Source organism: Manis javanica, chromosome 12 (assembly GCF_040802235.1).
Source record: "Manis javanica isolate MJ-LG chromosome 12, MJ_LKY, whole genome shotgun sequence".
In the NCBI taxonomy this organism is placed as follows: domain Eukaryota; kingdom Metazoa; phylum Chordata; class Mammalia; order Pholidota; family Manidae; genus Manis; species Manis javanica.
The window spans coordinates 86,136,856-86,159,677 of NC_133167.1; the positions used below are offsets into that span (position 1 = coordinate 86,136,856).

At 39.1% G+C, this 22,822-nt stretch overlaps 1 protein-coding gene across 9 annotated transcripts in view; it reads left to right on the top strand.

Moving 5' to 3' along the window:
• ADAM32 (ADAM metallopeptidase domain 32) overlaps positions 1–22,822 on the top strand; it is a 132,323-nt gene that overhangs the window by 3,378 nt on the left and 106,123 nt on the right. For 6 of the 9 annotated variants that reach the window (XM_073218973.1, XM_073218974.1, XM_073218972.1 and 3 more), the window contains one exon: positions 5,243–5,322. In XM_073218973.1, coding sequence (XP_073075074.1) covers positions 5,243–5,322 — 80 coding nt within the window. Of the gene's footprint in view, positions 1–5,242; positions 5,426–22,822 lie in introns of all 9 variants that reach the window. The other 3 variants (XM_073218975.1, XM_073218976.1, XM_073218977.1) reach the window with 1 other exon arrangement.

The window sequence follows — 22,822 nt, forward strand, 5'->3', positions numbered from 1 at the left end:
AGAGATTGTTGCCTATGTTATCTTCTAAGAGTTTTATGGTTTCATGACTTACATTCAGGTCTTTGAACCATTTTGAGTTTAGTTTTGTGTGTGGGGATAGACAATAATCCAGTTTTGTTCTCTTGCATGTAGGCGTCCAGTTTTGCCAACACCAGCTGTTGAAAACGCTGTCATTTCCCCATTGTATGCCCATGGCTCATTCATTGTATATTAATTGACCATATATGCTTAGGTTTATATCTGGGCTCTCTAGTCTGTTCTATTGGTCTATTGTTCTGTTCTTGTGCCACTACCAAATTTTCTTGATTACTGTGGCTTTGTAGTAGAGCTTGAAGTCAGGGAGCATAATTCCCCCAGCTTTATTCTTTCTTCTCAGCATTGCTTTGGCTATTCGAGGTCTTTTGTGGTTCCATATGAATTTTAGAATGATTTTCTTTAGTTCGTTGAAGAATGCTGTAGGTAATTTGATAGGAATTGCATTGAATCTATAGATTGCTTTAGGCAGGATGGCCATTTTGACAATATTAATTCTTCCTATCCATGAGCACGGGATGTATTTCCATTTATTGGTATCTTCTTTAATTTCTGTCATGAGTTTCTTGTAGTTTTCAGAGTACAAGTCTTTCACTTCCATGGTTAGGTTTATTCCTAGGAATTTTATTCTTTTTGATGCAGTTGTGAATGGAATTCTTTTTCTGATTTCTGTTTCTGCTAATTCATCGTTAGTATATAAGAATGCAACAGATTTCTGTGTGTTCATTTTGTATCCTGCAACTTTGCTGAATTAAGATATTATATTTAGTAGTTTTAGAGTGGATTCTTTAGGGTTTTTTATGTACAATATCATGTCATCTGCAGACATTGACAGTTTAACTTCTTTCTTACCAATCTGGATGCCTTTTATTTCTTTGTGTTGTCTGATTGCCATGGCTACATAAATGTAGTTTTGATGAAGTGATGGGAATGTGACAGGAGCGGAGATACTGGGGTATGGATCACTTGCTTATGCAACTTAAAGCTTTTAGCATCTTTTCAAGCCCAATCTTATAGTAACACTTCTATATGGTTACATATGATATCATAGGAGTAGTCCGCAGAATTCCTGATGATGTCAGTCTGTAAAGAATGGCTCAGGTTGCAAGATCATTAGTGTCACAGACCAAAACACATATATGGTCTGAGGTTTGCTTCAGTTAGAGCCCAGCAGTGAGCTCAAAACTTTTCATAAAAGAAATCTAGTTATATATTCTACTCATTCCCTGTGGCTGCCTATCAAAGCTCTATAAACTGGTGGCTTAAAACAACAGAAGTTTATTCCCTTACAATTCTGCAGGCTAGAGATCCAAAATCAAGGCAGTGTTGATTCCTTTTGGAGGCTCTATAGGAGAATCTATTCCATGCCTCTCTCCTAGATTCTATAGGCTACCAGCAATTGTTGGCATTCCTTGGCTTGTAGCCATATTAGTCCATTCCTCAGCTTGTAGAAATATTAATCTGCGTCTTCATATCCCTGTCTCCTGTGTGCTATTCTCCCCTTTTCTTACTTGTAGGATACTTGTCATTGGATTTTGGGCCCACCCTAATCTGGAATGATTTTATCGCACGATCCATAGCTTAATGCAACTTGCAAAGATCCTTTTTCCAAATAAGATTGCATCCACAGATTCTGAGTGGACATTTCATGTGGGGGGACATCATTCAATGCACTACATATACCAATAAGGGCATGTATTTAACTTAGAACATCATGGGCCTTTGCTATGATTGGGGATTATCACAGGCTCTATTCAACATTCACATTTGCTACTGTCCTTTAGTGTACTATAATCTTTCCTGGTCATAAATGGAAAACAGAGCTGCTTGCACAGTAGCCTCAGTCAGCTGAAGAACCTTTTATTCTGGTATCTCACAGAGCTGGAAGCCTGTGGTTTGTTCAGTAAAACAGTCAAAGTAGCCCAGCCTTATATGTGATACATGTTGCCTCCAAAGTCGTCTGGCAAATGTGCCTCTTGCCATTTATGTAGGATATTTTCCAGTGTGCCCTAGACCACTAGACCATTGTAAGTGGATTCTGTGTGTGTATGTTTGTGTTTAATAAAAATTATGCCATACCTGGTTTTTATTAAGGCATCTAATATACCTGCTACTTCAGGTCTTATAGACATGATGCCATGAATGTAGTCTTCAGAATGCATCCCAGAATTCCAGGATAATTTCCTCTTAGATGATGTATTAATTTCCTATCTTTGCCATAACAAATTACCATGAGTGGCTTAAGTTATACAAATATTTTATTTTACAGTTCTGTAAAATGGTTCTTAATGGGCTAAAATTAAGATGATGGTGGTGCTGTGTTCCTACTGTAGGCTGTAGTAGACAGTCCATTTCCTTACCTTTTCCATATTTTAATGGCTCTTTGCATCTACTGGCTTGGCCCCTTTCCTCTATCTTCAAAGCCAGGAGTATTGGGCTGAGTTCTTTTCACACTGTTATCTCTCTAATTCTCTCTTCTGCCCCACTTTTCTACTTTAAAGGATTCTTGTGACTAAATTAAGATCACTTTGGTAATATAGGATTATTTCCCTATTTTAAGGTCACCTGATTAGCAACCTCAATTCTTTGCCATGTAATCTTACATATTCATAGGTTCTGGGATTAGGACATGGACATCTTTGGGCTGTTGTTATTCCATCTTCTAAAGATAGTGAGATGTTAGGGTTCAGGTAGAAGCAGAACCAGAAATGATAAAGATGCTGCCTCAGGTGAAGGTACACTACTGTCTCTCCCAAGTGAAAATGCAAACTTGCTCCTGGAATACTGTGCTTATTTGGATAAAAAGAAACACCACCTTCTTCAATCAGTAACATATGTGTATGGTTACATACAGGTTCCAATGCCGGAGTTGATTTGCTTCAGTAAAGATTCTATATTTGGAACAATATCTGTTGTTGCAGTTATCATCTGATTAAATTTAACATAACTCATTGTTATTCTCTGTTGCTTATTTATCATTTGTATAGATCAAACAAATAAAATGGGAAAAGAATAGGAATCTTTGCACTTTTATATTACAATTCTTTTCTGGTAGGACTACTTTCTGAATCAGGAAGACTTTTGGCTTAATGTTTTGGTGATGGCACAGATAATAGTGAGGGGCTTCACTATGGCCTTCCTGTCATAACAAGCCTCATTCAGTGGATCAGGGATGCAAGATGGGGATTCTAGAAATTGCTTATTATTACCTATTTCTGTGTACTCTTCCATAATTGGGCAAATTATAATAGAATAAACTTGTAGACCCCTGAATGCACCGATAGATTTCAACCTAAATTCCATTCATCACCTGATTTCTTATAAAATACATTTTTTCTAAAGTGAACCACAGATGTATTTTATGTCCTCAAAAATGAGTATTAGTTTATAGTCAGAGTTTAGTATTCCATTGAAGGTCTGAATAGTTGGGTTTTGATTTTGTGGATCTATGGGGATTTTCCTTTTAGTCATTTCATCCTACTTATAGTTATTGATATGACTGAGATTTTTTATTTTAGTGTTATTTATTTCATACATTTCTGATTCCAATCTTTCAGTAAAAAGTCTTTCACTGTAAAAATCTGACTTTTTAGTTTATTTTCTGAGTGTCTTGTGTAGGTTCTCTTAATTTGGAATATTTATCTGTTTTACATATTAGATTTAGTTTTTATTAGTAACTAGTGATTTCTCACTGTGAGTAATTAGGAGATTTATTATCTTACTACTTCTTCCACCTCCTACTCTCCTCTTTATTACATGACTATGGGTATTTTAAATCTTAGTTTTCCATACCTTTATGCCATTAGATAATATGTTTCTACTTCTACCACTTAATTTTTAGCTTTAAGTCATATTTTTATGACCACACTGAAATTAATATAAGGAAACAAATTAGTGGGCACATATAATATTACCCTTCATCTGGTATACTTCCAGATATTGTTACATATGTAATTTTCTCCATATCACTATAACATTTGCATTGTATTAAATAACTATGATTCCCACAGCTTTTAGCCTTTATTCTATATTTGCTTAGTCCTCACAGCTAGGCCTTTTACTTGAACTCTGTTAATATCTTTACTGGGAGAAGTTTGTCTGCTTTTTGTGATGGGCACATGTAAACTATTTTTCTTTATTTTTTTGCTTGTAAATATCTGTGTTTTGCCTCTGTATTTGAATGACAGTTTTGCTGGGTAAAAGATTCCTGAGTCCTTGAAGTTTTTTTTAGATGTATTCTTCAGTCTTGTAATGTTGAATACCATTGTAAAATATTCTCAAGGCAGCCAGCTTTTCTCCCTTATGCCCAATATTATTTTTTTATTTTATTATTTTTACTCATATGCTCATAAGATTCTTTGTCTTAGACATCCAATAACTTTAGTAGAATATGTCTTCATCCTGAAATTCGGTGTACTTTCCAGCCTGTTGTTTCAAACCTTTTATTTCAGAAAAGTTTTCTTGAAATACATCTTTGATTATTTTTTGATGTATTCTGTTTTCTTAAGGAACTTTCTTAAGGAACAAAAAACTTTACCATGGTGCTTAGCTAGTATTATCATCAACCCTTTCTACAAGAATATGATTCTAATACTCAGAAAATGGAGTTCACCAGCTTGCACTATATGTACCTCTATGGGTACTTTTGCAAAGCAAGTAGAAATTTATCTGGGATATTTTTGGACTATTAAAATAGGTTCTTGAGAATGATTAAATACACATCCATTCTTCCAGATAATACAAGATTTCTAAATATTAGTGTTTGGTATGAATCTGTTTGTAAACTCAGGAATTTAAAAAATAAACTGTATTTTCTGTGTCTCAGTATTTTACTCTAAAGTCCCTATTGTCTTAATGAGAGTGGAAGAAAGTTGAACCTTGACCATTCTTCCTCTTATCCTATCTCTCGGTAACTTATACAGTTCCAGAACAATCAGAGAAGGAAGCCTTAGGAAGCTCTCTGGATTGACCACAAAGTTCAGGGTTAAGATGCCATTTACCCTTTGGTGTGGTCCCTTCAAGGTCAACAACTCTTGAGTTGTGAAAACCTAAGCCTTGGCTTTGAAATAAACTGTTCTTCTGAAGGTACAGTTTTTATGGGGTATATAGTGATGACTCTTATTTGCATAAGTGAATCTTAAGAAAGAAAACTAAACAAATTTTAGTCAGATTTAAGACCCAGTTTTAACTGCTTGTTTTCTTCCTTCAGGTTCTCCAAATTCATTTCAACAAATTGTACTTCCAAAGAAAATTCCAGCAAATTCAAGTGAAAATCCAGAAATTGAATATGTAAGAGATGTTTTAAACAACCAATTATGTTATATGAAATACATAATAGTGAAATATATCAGCCCCCTTATGGTACGGATACAAATATCTAATATTACTACTGGTAAGGAATTTAATGTTTTGTTAATAAAGGCAAACATATAAATCAGAATGTTTCATTTTGTCTATTTGTTATTTTTTCATGGTAAAACTGTTTTTAAAAGTTCAAATATAGAAAATACTATAGTAGACTTTATCTGAATGATATCTAGATGGTTCAGATGAATAATTTCCCCAAGTGGCTAGGGTGAATCTCTTTCAACTAAAACCACTTTCCTTTTACCCATGCACCTACCACTTCTCAGAAGAAACCCTTTATTCTATCATTTTTTTTAGAAAAGGAGATACTTTATCTTATTCATCAATTTATTTTACCAATATTTCTCTAGACTTTTCATGTGCCTAACTATATGTTAAGTGGCTTAGGAAATAAAAAAAGAAATACAGTAATGTTAGCCTTGCTTATAAGTGGCTAATCTTTTGATAAAATTGTATTTTTAACAATTTTATGAGGTATAATTTACACACCACAGAATTCACCTGTTATAAGTGTACAACTGAGCTATTATTAGTTCATAGATAGAATTAGGTAAGCACTGTCACAACCCAGCTTTAGAACATTTCTGTTGCCTTAAAAAGTTCTTATGCCTTTTTGCTGTTCAAGTTTTTTTGCCTTGTTTTTGATTAGAGTGTATGCCATTTTCAGATTGGCTTTTAGATTTATTTCTGGTTATTGAATATTTTAATGAAATATATGTATTTCAAGTGCATACTACTTGGCAGCTTGTCCTTTTAATTCCTTAATGATGTCTTCTGATGTACAGAAGTTCTCCATATTTTTGTAGTCTAATTGGTCACATTTTTCTTTCATGCTTTTTGTAACCAGTTTGAGATGTCTTTTCCTCTCTCAAGCTTATTTAGATCATATCCTGTTCTTCTAGAAGCAAAATTATTTTATTTTTCACATGTAGTTGTATAATTCACCTTGTATTAATTTTTATGGATAGAATGAACGAAAGGGTTAAGTAGGTACCCAGATGACTTCATACCATTTAATAAACTTATCCTTTGCCCACTGCCCAGCATTGTTACTTTGGTCATAAGTCAGGTAACTGTATATTTATGGTTCTGTTTTGGGGCTCTTTATTCTGATCTATTAGTAGGTGTATCTGTCTTTGTACCAATACTATATTGCCTCAATTACTCCATCTTTTTAGTAGATCTCTGATTTCTTTGTCCTTCAAAATCATTTGGTTATTCTTGGTGCCTTGTATTTTGTGATGGACTTTAGAATCAGGTTGTCAATGTCAACAACATAAATGCCTACAGGAAGTTTGAGTGGGATGTAATTGAATCTATAGGTTAATTTGGGGCAATGGTGACACCTTTATAATAGTGAGTCTCCTAATACATGAACATGGTATGGCCCTCCACTCTTTTAGATGTTGTTACAGTAAGAGACATAAAATTCCTCTTCATGATATTTTTTTATTAAAGTATAATTAATACACAATCTTTGATGGTTTCACATACACAACACAGTGGTTCAGCATTCACCCATATTACCAAGACCTCATGCACTCCATTGCGGTCTTTGTCTATCAGCCTAATAAGATGTTATAGAGTCATTAATTGTATTCTGTGTGTTGTACTTCTGTCCCAGTGACCTACCTACATTGTGGTTGTGAATTATAGTGCCCTTTAACCTTCTTCTCCCTCCCCACCCACGATCCCCAACCCCTCCACTTTGGTAACCACTAGTCTGTTCTCCATGTTTTTGAGTCTACTGTTTTTCAGTTCTTTTTTTTTTTGTATAGTATTTATTTATTTATTTTAAAATAAGGTATCATTGATAAACAATCTTATTAAGGTTTCACATGAGCAACATTGTGGTTTCAATATTCACCCATATTATCAAGTACCCCACCAAACTCCATTCTGGTCACTGTCTATCAGTGTAGTGAGATGCTGCAGAGCTGTTACTTGTCTTCTCCATGCTATACTGCCTTCCCTATATTGTTTATGCTGATTACAATGCCCCTTAGTCCTCTTTTCTCGCCCTCCCCACTCCCTCTCCCCAGTCTTTTCTTTTTGGTAACGCAAGCCCCTTCTTGGATTCTGTAAGTCTGCTGCTATTTTGTTCCTACAGTTTTGCTTAATTGTTATATTCCACAAATGAGTGAAATCATTTGGTTCTTGTCTTTCTCCACCTGGCTTTTTTCACTGAACATAATACCATCTTGCTCCACCATGTTGTTGCAAATTTTCAGGATTTGTGTTTTTCTTATGGCTGAATAATATTTCATTCTGTATATGTACCACCTCTTCTTTATCCATTCATCTATTGAAGGACATTTAGTTTGCTTCTATAGCTTGGCTATGGTAAATGGTGCAGCAATAAACATAGGGGTGCATATGTCTTTTCAACTCAGGGATCTTGTTTTCTTTGGGTAAACTGCTAGGAATGGAATTATTGGGTCAAATGGTATTTCTATTTTTGTTTTTTTGAGGAACCTCTATATTGCTTTCCATAGCAGTTGAGCTAATTTACATTCCCAGGAACGTATCATTATGTAGTAGACCTTGCTAATGCTTTCTTCTCTATTGACATAGCACAGGACAGACAGAAACAGTTTGCCTTCACATGGGAAGGCCGGCAGTGGACATTCACTGCCATTCTACAGGGATACTTTCACAGTCCCATCATCTATCATGGGCTTGTAGCCCGGGACTTGGCCACATGGAAGAAACCACAAACAGTGCGGTTATATCACTACATTGATGATATTATGCTCATGTCTTATTCTCTTTCCGATTTAGAAAGGGCAGTTCCTAGATTGCTGCAACATCTACAGGAGAAGGGATGGTCTGTGAATAGCACCAAGGTTCAGGGGTCTGGTTTGTGTGTGAAATTCTTGGGGGTCGTCTGGTCAGGTAAAACTAAAGTTGTTGCTGAAGCAGTCAATAGACAAGGTCCAGGCTTTCCCAACACCTAGCACTGTGGCAGTATTGTAAGAGTTTTTGGGTCTTTTGGGCTACTGGAGAGTGTTTATTCTGCACTTGGCACAAATTCTGAAGCCCTTACACTGGTTGGTATGAAAGGGCATCAGGTGGGACTGGGATGAGACATGTGCAGCTGCTTTTACTGCTGCCAAGCAGGCAGTCAAGGCCATACAGGCCTTGAATGTAATGGACTCATCAAGGCCCTGTGAACTAGATGTTCATGTAACCGAAGATGGTCATGGATGGGGTCTTTGGCAGTGGCTTGAACGGACACGCCAACCTACTGAATTCTGGTCATAACTATGGGAAGGAGCAGAGATCCAGTACACCTTGATAGAGAAGCAACTGGCTGCTGTGTACCATGCCTTGCTGGCTATGGAGCCCATTGCTGGAACAGCTCTGACCAAGGTAATATCCACCTATCCCAATGGAGGGTGGGTGCGAGACTGGACCCAAAGGCCATGGAGTGGCATGGCACAGGTACCTACACTGGCCAAATGGGGCACATATTTACAGCAGCACCCTCTCTACTAGCCCCTTATGTGGAGAACTCCAACACTTATTGGAGCCAGTGACCTATACCAGTGGAAAGCAGGAAGAACTTGCTTTTGAGCCTTTGGTAGCTGAGACTCCTTATCCAGAGGGAAAAGCCCCTATACCTGAAGATGCTTGGCACACAGATGGCTCCAGTCATGGGCAGCCCCCAAAGTGGAGGGCTGTGGCTTTCTGTCCTAAGACTGAGACAATATGGATGGAGGATGGAAAAGGGAAGAGCAGTCAGTGGGCTGAGTTGCGGACAGTATGGCTCATGATCACCCAGGAGCCTTCTCCTATAGTTGTCTGCCCTGACAGCAGGACTGTCTATTGGGGCTTGACCCTGTGGCTACTGACATGGTATCATGCCAGCTGGATGGTTTGTCACCAGCCCCTTTGGGGACAAGAGTTGTCGCAAGACCTATGGGCCTCTGGTCAGACTAAGATTGTTACTGTATATTATGTGACTGGCCATTTGCCTTTGGCATCCCCAGGGAATGATGAAGCAGACACATTGGCCCTGGTGCACTGGCTAGAAGGAAAGCCTGCCTCTGATGTGGCCCAATGGCTAAACCAGCATTTGTTGTATGCAGGGCAAAAGACAGTGTGGGCTGTAGCCTGTCAGTGGGGCTTGCCATTGACCTTTGAAGAAGTCAGCAGAGCCCTGAAGGAATCTCTAAGAGGGACTTAACACCAAGTCCCACAGCAACATGGGACAATAGTAAGGGGGCCAGTACCCCTTATCAGGTGGCAAATAGACTGTATTGGGCCTCTGCCCATATCAGAAGGATATTGGCATGCCATGACTTGTGTGGACATGGCTACTGGACTATTGGTTGCTTTTCCTGCACACCATGCAGATCAGCAAACCACCAAGAGGGGCCTGGAGCATCTCTTTGCAGCATGTAGCCGGTGCAGGTGATTGAAAGTGATCAAGGCACCCACTTTACTGGATATGCATTACAAGAATTGGTACAACAATTAGGAATAAAGTGGAAATTTCATGTACCATATAATCCTACTGGGGCAGTCATAATAGAGAGGTACAATGGTTTGTTGAAATGGCCTGAAGTCGGACACCAGTATTCTATGGGGTTGGTCACTTTGCCTATGGACAGTGCTGTGGCGTTTGAAAGAGAAGCCATGTAAAGGAGCTCTGAGCCCTGTGGATATGCTAACACACCTCGTTGCCTCTCCTGTTCAATTGTATGTCCAAACCAAAGAAGAGTTATTGAAGCCAGGATATGGCTAGAAGAGCAACATCCTGCTGCCAGCTCCTACTACATTAAGCCCTGGAGACACTGAATGGCCCTGGCCCTGGACATTTCGACACATGGACCAGCAATGGCTGGCCCTTCTGGCAGCTTTGAGGGAAAGGCCTGGAAGCTGGCCTCCTGTGTATTCCTGGAATAACAGCTGAATGTCCCCCAAAAGTCATGGTAGTGTACCCAAAATTTCCAGGAGGTAAGAGCATCTTGCAGGGAAGTTTTGTTTTATATTTATGGCCAGTGCATGTACCTCCTCTAGCTCTGTATATTGACCCATCTGTAACTCCCACAGGGAGGAGGGTGAAAGTCTGGTAACTAGATCAGGATGAGATCCCATTCCTGCCACTGTTTTATCACAAGACCACTCTCTAGCATGTATCCTAAATGATGGACAAGATTTGCCTATGTTGGTGTCATTAAAACATGTATCTTATTGGTCTTAAGGTTATTTTCTTCTACAGTCCTTGTGGACTGAATGTGCCCCCTGGCTGCAGCTGCCGCCTGATGATTTCTCTGAACCCTCGGCTCCTGCCTGCGTATGGAGTGGGCGAGCTATGGACTTAATCTGCATAAGACTTTGAACCTAGCCGAATACTCTGGTTTGAGGATTGTCATGATTTTATTGCTGTTGCTATTGTTATGTCATTAGTCTGGTCACAGTGCTCCAGTTTTCTCGTCCAGGGACCATTGTGGAAGAGGGGGAATGAGTAGATTGTAAGGCGAGATTTCTGGAGGTGTGGCCTGTGGGTAAAATTGTAACATTTCCAGAATATCTCACCTGGCTTTGCTGTATTTGCATATCCTCAGGGGTGGAGAGAAGTTCATCTCAATGTCAGTAAGTAATTACCTGGGCAACTGAGGGCATGTCTGAACCTGAGAGGTTTAGGGGAGGGGCTGGCTTGCTTGCTGGCTTCTTCTGGAGCAGGGGAGAGAGACAGTGCTGGACTGCAGTTTGTAAGCAATAAACGGGTTTTAGACTTTATTTCTCCCTTTGACTGATTTCAGTTTTTAGAGGTATTTTGCCCCAGGATTTCTTCCCCCTGGACTTACAGTCAGTCTTGGAAAATTTTATTTTAATAGAAACTTGTTCATTTCTTCTAGGTTATCCAAATTATTAGCATATAATTTTTCATAGTATTCTTTTATAATTCTTTGTATTTCTGTGGTGTCTATAGTCATTTCCTTTCTTGTATCCGATTGTGTACACTCCCTTTTTTTCTTGATAAGTCTGGCTTTATTTTATTTTATTTTGTTTTATTTTATTTTATTTATTTTGTTTATTTTGTTTTGTTTTATTTATTTATTTTGTTTATTTTCTCAAAGAACCAGTGCCTGGTTTCATCGATTCTTTCTATTGTTTTATTCTTCTTAATTTTATTTATTTCTCTTCTGTTCTTTATTTTCTCCCTCCTTCTACTCACTTTGTGACTAATTTGTTCCTTATTTTCTAGTTTTGTTAATTGTGCTTTTATACTGGTCATTTGGGATTGTTCTTCTTTCCTGCAGTAAGCCTGTATTGCTGTATACTTTTCTCTTAGTGTGGCCTTCACTGCATCCCACAGATTTTGGGGTGTTGAGTTGTTGTTTTTATTTGTCTCCATATATTGACTGATCTCTGTTTTTATTTGGTCACTGATCTATTGATTATTTAGGAGCATGTTGTTGAGCCTCCATGTGTTTCTGGGCTTTTTATTTTTTTTGGACATAACTTATTTATAGTTTCATATCTTTGTGGTCTGAGAAGCTGGTTGGTAACCTTCAATCCTGAATTTACTGAACCTCCTTTTGTGACCTAGTATGTGATCTATTCTGGAAAATGTTCCTTGTGCCCTAGAGAATAATGTGTATCCTGCTGCTTTTGACTGGAGTGTTGTGTAGATGTCTGTTAGGTCCATCTGTTCTAATGTGTTGTTCAGTGCATCTGTCTCCTTATTTTCGGTCTGGTTAATCTGTCTTTTTCACTGAGTGGTGTGTTTAAATCTCCTACAATGAATGAATTGCATTCTATTTCCCCTTTTACTTCTGTTAGCATTTGTTTCACATATGTAGGTGCTCCTGTGTTGGGTACGTAGATATTTATAATGGTTATATCTTCTTGTTCGATTGACCCCTTTATCATTATGTAGTGTCCTTCTTTGTGTCTTGTTACTTTCTTTGTTTTGAAGTCTATTTTGTCTGGTATAAATACTGCAACTCCTGCTTTTTTGTCCGTTATGTGCATGAAATATCTTTTTCCATCCTTTCTCATTTGATCTGTATATGTTTTTGGGTTTGAAGTGTGTTTCTTGTAGGCAGGGTATAGATGGGCCTTGTTTTTTTATCCATTCTGTAACTCGATGTCTTGATTGGTGCATTCAGTCCATTTACATTTAGGGTCATTATCAATAGATATGAACTTATTGCCATTGCAGGCTTTAGATTCGTGATTACCAAGGATTCAAGGGCAGCTTCTTTACTATCTAACATATAATTTAACTCATTTATTATGCTATGTTAAACACAATCTAAAGGGTTTTTTTTCCTTCCTTCTTTTTCTTCCTCCTCCACTCTTTATATATTAGGTGTAGGTGTCATATTCTGTACTCTTTGTGCATCCCTTGTCTGACTTTGTGGGTTGTTGATTTTATTTTGTATTTGCTTAGTAATTAATTGGTCTACTTCCTTTACAGTTTCCACCTGTCTTTGCTTCCCAACCTGATGTGATTTATTTTCTCTGGTGTCAGCTACTCAGCCGTAGGAGCCCTTCCATCTATAGCAGTCCCTCCAAAATACACTGTAGAGATGGTTTGTGGGAGGTAAATTCCCTCAACTTTTGTTTATCTTGAAATTGTTTAATTCCTGTTTCAAATTTAAATGATAATCTTGCTGGGTAGAGTATTATTGGTTGGATGCCCTTCTGTTTCATTGCATTAAGTATATCATGCCACCCCCTTCTGGCCTGTAAGGTTTCTGCTGAGAAGTGTGATGATAGCCTGATGGGTCTTCCTTTGTATGTGATCTTATTTCTCTCTCTGGCTGCTGTTTATACTCTGTCCTTGTTTTTGATCTTTTCCATTTTAATGATCATATGTCTTGGTGTTGTCTCCCTCACATCCCTTGTGTTGGGAGATCTCTGCAGCTCCATGGCCTGAGAGACTCTTTCTTTCCCCAGACTGGGGAAGTTTTCAGCTATTATTTCCTCAAAGAGACTTTTCTATCCCTTTTTCTCTCTCTTCTTCTGGTAACCCTACAATGTGAATATTGTTCTATTTGTATTGGTTATACAGTTTTCTTAACATTCTTTCATTTGTAGAGCTCCTTTTTTCTCTCCAGGCCTGAGCTTCTCTGTATTCTTGTTCTCCAATTTCTATTTCAATTACTGTCTCCTCTACCTCATCTATTCTGCTTTTAAATCCCTATGTTGTATGTTTCACTTCAGATACTGTATTTTACAAAGTGTCTATCTTTGTTGAGGTCCTCCCTGAGGTCTTGAATATTTTTCTGTAGCTCCGTGAGTATGTTTATAATTTTTATTTTGAAATCTTTATCAGGTAGATTAGTGGTTTAAGTTTCACTTAGTCCTCTTTTTCATGTTTGTGGGACTTTGGTTTCTACCAGGTTTTTTTGCCATTTCATATTTCTAATGATTCCTATGGAATAATAACTTTGTGTAGGTGGTGCCCTCTAGTGCCCAGAAACTCTACTTTCTGGAGCTGCCCAGCCCCTGGAGCTATGGCGGGGGTCACATGTCCTTGGCACCAGTGCCTGCTGGGAGGATAGAGCTCTTTCCTGCTTCCTGGCTGCTGTGCCTGCCTTCACTGCCAGGTCCAGTAGGCCAAGTGCACACTTTATGCTATGCCCCTGTAGCTGCTGTAGGCAGGGCTGCACTCTGACTGGCGTGGTGTGGTGGCAGGGGCAGCAGGTTTGTGAGCTGGTACCAGTTGGGAGGAAGGAGCTGCAGGCTGTGTACCTCAGCACTGCATTGCTAGCCAGGGGGATGGAGTGCCTGAAGCTACTGAAATTTCCCAACATGATGTGCTGAGTTTGCCTGGATGATTTTGTCCACCTTTCCTTTCTTTTGAGCAGCAAACTCTGTGTAATCCTTTCCCATTTAGCAGCCCTCTCGCTGTTGGGAAGTCTTTCAAAGTACCTGCCCCTGTTTTGTCCTGGAGTGGCTGGTTGTGAGTACCTGATATCAAGTGGCTGGAATCTCAATCTCTCTGAGTTTCCACCTGTCTCTGCTTTCCAACTGCACTGATTTCCAGAGCACCAAGTAATGTGGGCTTGTGTTCTCAGAACAGATCTCCAGGGCTGTGTTTAGCAGTCTGGGGCTTCTACTCCCTCCCTGCTCTGTTTCTCTTCCTCCCACTGGTGGGCTGGGGCACAGGGAGGGACTGGGTCCCACTGTATCATAGCTTTACTACTTTACTGTCTTTTTTTTTTTTTGAGAGGGCATCTCTCATATTTATTGATCAAATGGTTGTTAACAACAATAAAATTCTGTATAGGGGACTCAATGCACAATCATTAATCAACCCCAAACATAATTCTCAACAGTCTCCAATCTTCTGAAGCATAACAAACAAGTTCTTACATGGTGAACAAATTCTTAAATAGTGAATAAGTTCTTACATGGTGAGCAGTGCAAGGGCAGTCATCACAGAAACTTTTGGTTTTGATCACGCATTATGAACTATAAACAATCAGGTCAAATGTGAATATTTGTTTGATTTTTATACTTGATTTATATGTGAATCCCACATTTCTCCATTATTATTATTATTATTATTATTATTATTATTATTTTATTTTATTTTATTTTTAAATAAAATGCTGAAGTGACTACTTTACTGTTTTTTGTGAGGTCTTCTCTTTTCCCCAGATGTAGGCAGTCTGTCACAGTTTTCTTTCTGGTCTCTCTTTCAGGATTAACTATTTGCTGTATTTTCTTGTTATGTATGATTTTGGGAGGAAGTTTCTGCCTCACTTCTCACAGTGCCATCTTTTTAAATCCAGGCCTACATTATTATTTTTTAATATTCTAGTTGCTTTATCTGATTTTTTTTTGGTATCATTAATCTACAATTACATGAGGAACATTATGTTTACTGGACTCCCCCCATCACCAAGTCCCCCCCACATACCCCATTACAGTCACTGTCCATCAGCATAGTAAGATGCTGTAGAATCACTACTTGTCTTCTCTGTGTTGTACAGCCCTCCCTGTGCACCACCCACACTATGTCTGCTAATCGTAATGCCCCTTATTTTTTTCCCCTTGTCCCTCTCTTCCCACCCATCCTCCCCAGTCCCTTTCCCTTTGGTAACTGTTAGTCCATTCTTGGGTTCTGTGAGTCTGCTGCTGTTTTGTTCCTTCAGTTTTTGCTTTGTTGTTATGCTCCACAGATGAGTGAAATCATTTGATACTTGTCTTTCTCTGCCAGGCTTATTTCACTGAGCATAATACCCTCTAGCTCCATCCATGTTTTTGCAAATGGTGGGATTTTTTTTCTTCTTATGGTTGAATAATATTACATTGTGTATATGCACCACATCTTCTTTATCCATTCATCTACTGATGGACACTTAGGTTGCTTCTATTTCTTGACTATTGTAAATAGTGCTGCGATAAACATTGGGGTGCATATGTCTTTTTGAAACCGGGCTCCTGCATTCTTAGGGTAAATTCCTAGGAGTGGAATTCCTGGGTCAAATGGTATTTCTATTTTTAGTTTTTTGAGGAACCTCCATACTGCTTTCCACAATGGTTGAACTAGTTTACATTCCCAGCAGCAGTGCAGGAGGGTTCCCCTTTCTCCACAACCTCACCAACTTTGTTGTTGTTTGTCTTTTGGATGGTGGCGATCCTTACTGGTGTGAGGTGATATCTCGTTGTGGTTTTAATTTGCATTTCTCTGATGACTAGCAATGTGGAGCATTTTTTCATGTGTCTGTTGGCCATCTGAATTTCTTCTTTGGAGAAGTGTCTGTTCAGCTCCTCTGCCCATTTTTTAATTGGATTATTTGCTTTTTGTTTGTTGAAGTACGTGAGCTCTTTATATATTTTTGATGTCAGCTCTTTATTGGATATGTTTTTTATGAATATATCCTCCCATACTGTAGGATTACTTTTTGTTCTATTGGTGGTGTCCTTTTCAGTTTGATACAATCCCACTTGTTCATTTTTGCTTTTGTTTTCCTTGTCCAAGGAGATATGTTCATGAAGAAGTTGCTCATGTTTATGTCCAAGAGATTTTTGCCTATATTTTTTTTCTAAGAGTTTTATGGTTTCATGACTTACATTTAGGTCTTTGATTCATTTTGAATTTACTTTTCTGTATGGGGTCAGATAATGATCCAGTTTCATTCTCTTACATGTAGCTGTCCAGTTTTGCCAAGACCAGCTGTTGAAGAGGCTGTCATTTCCCCATTGTAGGTCCATGGCTCTTTTATCATATATTAATTGACCATATACATTTGGGTTAATATCTGGACTCTCTAGTCTGTTCAGCTGGTCTATGGGTCTGTTCTTGTGCCAGTACCAAATTGTCTTAATTACTGTGGCTTTGTAGTAGAGCTTGAAGTTGGGAAGTGAGATCACCCTTGCTTTATTCTTCCTTCTCAGGATTGCTTTGGCTATTCGAGGTCTTTTGTGGTTCCATATGAATTTTAAAACTATTTGTTTCAGTTTGTTGAAGAATGGCTCTATCTGATTTTAGAAGGAATTTTTTATTTTAAGTTTACACTATCATCATGTTCTTGTCTATGAGTATTTTCATTATGAGAGTATTTAATTATCCTTTCAATTATTCCTTTATGGCTAGCCCTGCTGGTGTTTTAACCTGATTCTAAGGAGGCCCTTTGTAATTAGCTTGGTACGTTGGCACAAACCAAAACTGGACTGTTGCCCCACTACCTCTCCACTCAGTTTTGGCCCTTAACAACAGTGGTTAGCAGAAATCATCCCAGTGGGAGAACTTCAGGTGGTACACCTGGTAATATTTTGTGCATTTGAAGAAAGTATGGCAAGGTAAAAATACACATGACTCATGGGCTGGTGAATGGTTTGGCTGCTTTGTCAGGTCCTGGAAGGAGTAAGATTGGAAGATTGGGTTGAGGAATCTGGGAAAGAAGCATGTGACTGAACGTATGACAGTGGGTTAAAGTTGTGGAGATCTTGAGTTGCATGTTAATGTAAAGCAGAGCACCCACTGTGGAAGAACAAGCAGGTGGATGGATGTTGCAGTCCAGCCTTGTCCTTTGTTGCCCCAGCACTTACAAAAATGGACTTACGAATGAAATAGCTGTGTGGTTGAGAAGGAGGCTATGCATGCTTCCAGCAGCTTAAGCTGTTTCTCACCAATGCTGTAGTTACTGCTGCTTCTGATAGTCTGACTTATTAGTCATAGAGACTGATGCTTGCCCCAGGTAATCATACCATCACTTGAGGAAATCAACCATTTGTTGGTTACCATGTTGATTCCATTAGATTCTTTCCTTCCTGTAAGAAGCAAGGCGTGTGCCTACTGTTGTGGGTACATAGTTCTGGATTTGGTCTTCCTTTCCCTGCCCAGAGTAACCTGGCCCCTAATCACTGTCTGCAGTGTGTTGGCCAGCATTATTATCCAGGGTTTCACCATACGTTTGCTCTCTGGACTGGTAATTGGATCACAGGGTCCCCTTTATGGCAAATAAAGTGTGGCAAAGGCTACATAATCATGGGACTCACTGATCTCTGTCATATAAGACACCATCCAGAAGAGCCAGCCTGGTAGAGCAAGGAATTGGCTTCTTAAAGATGCAGTTAAACTCCAGTTGTAAAGACAGGGTACTGTAGGGCATAGTCTGTCAATTAAACAAATGGATATTGGCTGAGGACCACAAAGCAGGAGGAGAAGTGTTCCTGCTCACCATCGCTTTGAGCAAACAACTGGAGGGTATTTGATTCTATTACCTACGGTTTTAGGCTCTGACTATAAAGGCTCTGGATCCCGCTGGGAAGGTGCTTCTGCCAGGGAACGTACTCAACCTCCACTAAATTAAAGCCATATTTGCCGTATGGTCATTTCTGGCTCTTTGTGAACATAGAAAAACAAGAACTGCCCCCCCCAAAAAAAGCGAAAAGAAAAGAAAGGAAAGGAAATAAATTGCCCCACGGGCAGGATAATTTACTGTGATCATGAGGAGTTCGCGGTGCTGCTGAATAATGGGCAGAGAGACAAGAGTGCAGCACTCATGTGACCCATTGGGGCTTTTCTTAAAATTCCCATTCATAGTTTTAACTACAAATGGGAAAGTATAGCAAGTATGGCCTGATAAGGGAAGGTCACTAGGGGCTTAGGACCCTGAGAGATGGGTCACCCTCTCAGGCCAGCTGCCGGAAGTGAAGACAATCTAGAACAGAAGGCGGACAGGGAGAGATGGGTGTCAGGGCGTCAGGGTGAGCTGCCAGGCAGGATGTAGCAGGTGCTCTTTGTGAGGCTCCAGCCCCCAGCCCGGGCCAAAGTGCTTTGGAAGTTCAGTTTGTCAGACCGCTGTCCGTCCTCTGGCTCTTGAGGTAGTCCAGCAGGAGTTAGTAACCTTGTCTGCAGTACTGCCTTTCAGTCAGTGAGCTATCTCCCCTGGGGTTACTGGGAGCTCTTCGCTCACCCCAGGGCAGCTCTTCAGCCAAAGGCTTATTAGTCCAGGGGCCCAAAAGCCCAGCTCTCCCTTGCCTCAAGGTGGGAAAGACTCTGAAGCACAATGTGTACTCTGGGGGGTCCCCCAGGAGACCGGGCAGAGGCTAGAATCTCCCTGAAATTTTATTTATGTTAGCCTCATCTTCCTGCCTGTCTTACTACTGTCACTTCATAACAGGGTCCTCCTGAGAGTGGTCCCTCAGTAAGGCACTTACAAGGGAATCCTTGTTTCAGTCTCTGCTTCTGGGAGCCCAGCCTAAGACACTATCCAACCGGTTCATAGTTACTGTGAAGCAGAAATAAGAATTGTCAATGTAGGTCTCTGTAAGTTCAGGTAAATCTGTTTCTTCCAAGGCCTCAAATCTTAAGATCTACAGGGGTTCCAGACCTTTACTAAAATGTGTTTTTTGAAGGTGAGTGATTTTTGGAACTATATGAGCTGATGACTGGGAAATATGTTTTCTGAAACTGTTGACATTATTCTAGTTCTTTACAAATGACATTCTGGTAGACTCATCTGAGAAATCATAGAGGGAGATTTCAGAAGGGATTGAGTTTCTTCAACATCAAAAGTCTGTTATTAAAAATTAAAACAAATTCACCAGTATTGTTCAGCCATAGCATTATCTTTTGGCTTCCACTAATCAACCTCTCCATTTTTTGAAGCTCTAAGTAATTTTCTCTACATAGTCTTCAAATAGAATGCATTTCGTGCTAACTCCCATGGTCAAAGTTCAGCTAAAGGAAGTGTGTCTGGTACACTAACATCTAAATAGTTATTAAGTTTTTATTTTGAGAAAAAGAGTCATCCAGGAACTACTTAGGGGAACTTGGCCATCAAGTCCACTTTAAAAAGAGAAACAGACGCTGCAGCATCAATGTTCAGTTATTGTAGTCAGATCAGGTTCACTAAGGGACCATTTGCTCACCAATGCAGATTTTAAAGTTAGGACATGCTGCTGCTTTGGTATCAGGATCTTACTATGTTTTGTATTTCTGCTTTATATCTGCCATGTACTTGTTTTGCTTCTTCAACTTATTTCTGGTTTTACTTAAAAAAAACTTTAAAAATTTTGGAATAAGTTTAATTTACAGAAAATGCACAGAGAGTTCCTATATATGTTCACCCAGTTTCCCCTAAAGTTAACTTCTTATATAACCACACCGATACATTACATTTGGGCAAACAAAGACATTAACATTGATATATTACTGTTAACTAAACTACGGGCTTTATTTGTGTCTCATGAGTCTGTTCCCTAATGGCATTTTTCTGTTCCAAGACCCAATGCAGCTGCTCCTGTGCAGCTGGGTACTGTGTCTCCCCAGTCCCCTTTGCTCAGTTTCTCAGTCCTTCCTCATTTTTTTTATGACCCTGACAGTTTTAGAGTATTGATCAGATATTTTGTAGAATGTCGCTCAATTTGGAATTCTCTGATGTTTTCTTGTGGTTAGACAGGGATCATGAGTTCAGGGAAGAGTGTCATAGAGGGAAAGTGCACTCCTCACATCATAGCAGGGGATGCATGTTATCAACCTGACTGAACAACAGTGATATCAACCTTTCTGTCCTTGTTTTTGACCATTCATTAGACCTTTTAATAACGTGCCTTGTTCTTTATTGATTTTTATAGTTTCCTAGTTGCTTCTTATTTTCCCAGATCCTGGAAGGCTTATCTTTTTCTGTGTTCTGGTATTTGTGTCTTTTTGGTTTTTTTTTTTTGGTTTTTTTTTTTTGTAGATAATTATTTTTTATTGAAGGGTAGTTGACACACAGTATTACATTAGTTTCAGGTGTACGACACAGTGATTCAACATTTATATACATGATAGTTCTAGGTACCAGCTATCACCATACCAAGTTGTTACAATATTTTGACTATATTTCTTATGCTATACATCACATCCCGGTTATTTATTTATTTTACAATTGGAAGTGTGTACTTTTTTTTTTTTTTTGTGAGGGCATCTCTCCTATTTATTGATCAAATGGTTGTTAACAACAATAAAATTCTGTATAGGGGAGTCAATGCTCAATGCACAATCATTAATCCACCCCAAGCCTAATTTTCATCAGTCTCCAATCTTCTGAAGCATAACGAACAAGTTCTTACGTGGAGAACAAATTCTTACATAGTGAATAAGTTACATGGTGAACAGTACAAGGGCAGTCATCACAGAAACTTTCGGTTTTGATCATGCATTATGAACTATAAACAATCAGTCCAAATATGAATATTCATTTGATTTTTATACTTGATTTATATGTGGATACCACATTTCTCTCTTTATTATTATTATTTTTAATAAAATGCTAAAGTGGTAGGTAGATGCAAGATAAAGGTAGAAACATAGTTTAGTGTTGTAAGAGAACAGATGTAGATGATCAGGGGTGTGCCTGTAGACTGTGTTAATCCAAGCTAGACAAGGGCAATAAAACATCCACGGATGCAGAAGATTTCTCTCAGAACAGGGGGGGAGAGGTTCTAAGCCTCACCTCTGTTGATCCCCAATTTCTCACCTGATGGCCCCCCTGCGACTGTGCCAGTCTTAGGTTGTTCCTCCCTTGAGGAATCTTACCCGTCTCTGGCTAACCAGTCATCTTCTGGGGCCATACAGGGAAATGTAAAGTTGGTAAATAAGAGAGAAGCCTTATTGTTTGAAAAGGTTAGTTTTTTACTTCTTTGCATATTTATTCCCTGTGGCTTCTATGCCCAGCATTTGTCTTGAGGTATCTTTACCACTTGGAAGAATTATGATACATGGTAAATTCGATATGAGGCACGAATTCTATTTAAGGGTTGTAATTAGGAAGGAAGAAGAAAAGCTATAGAAGTAGCAGGCAGAAGAAAACATGGGAATATTGATTATTTCTTTGACATATCTTCTTGTAGAGTAACATAAACATGTATAGGTTTTAAACTACTAATTAAATTGCGCACACACATTAACATAATAGGAGTACAGTTACATAACCAAAGCATACCTATAATTACCAGCCATCTCCAGTGAAACCAAGAAAACCAGTTAGGCACCTTAGGCATTTGTGAAAACTTATCTATGATACAGTGGATATCGTCCAACTGAACTTGAACAGTCTGAGAGAAATCAGACAGATTTAAACAGCCCATTCCTATGGGCTGTTCACATCCCATATGTTCTTTTAGCAGTAAATAGTCTGTAGTTGTAAGATTTTGGAGCGCTACAATTTGCACTTCTCCTAATTCTTGGTTGAGTTCCAACAGTATAGATCAAGTCAAATTTGTTGTTTTACTGTATGCACAGGCCAGCTTAGATATCTCCTTCTTCATTCCCATGGCAAGTCCAGGAACTGGTGGGATGAGTGCATCTACACCTGTAGCAGCGCGTGGATCTTTGTTGGGGGTCTTTTGATGATCATCTTCTGGCATGAGTCTTCCAGAGAGTGCTGATGTTGGAAGTTCTTTTTCATGTCATATCTTAGTTCATTTTTGGGGTAGCGAACTTAGGCTTTGATCCTCTGTATAACAAGGTCCCCCCTATAAACCCCTTTACAGTCACTGTCCATCAGCATAGCAAAATGTTGTAGAATCACTACTTGTCCTCTCTGTGTTATACAGCCCTCCCTCCCCTTTCTCCCTCCCCCCCATACATGCTAATCTTAATACCCCCTTTCTTCTTCCCCCACCTTATCCCTCCCTGCCCACCCATCCTCCCCAGTTCCTTTCCCTTTGGTACCTGTTAGTCCATTTTTGGATTCTGTAATTCCGCTGCTTTTTTGTTCCTTCAGTTTTTCCTTTGTTCTTATACTCCTCAGATGAGTGAAATCATTTGGTGTTTCTCTTTCTCCGCTTGGCTTATTTCACTGAGCATAATACTCTCCAGCTCCATCCTTGTTGCTGCAAATGGTAGGATTTTCCCTCTTCTTATGGCTGAGTAGTATTCCATTGTGTATATGTACCACATCTTCTTTATCCATTCATCTACTGATGGACATTTAGGTTGCTTCCAATTTTTGGC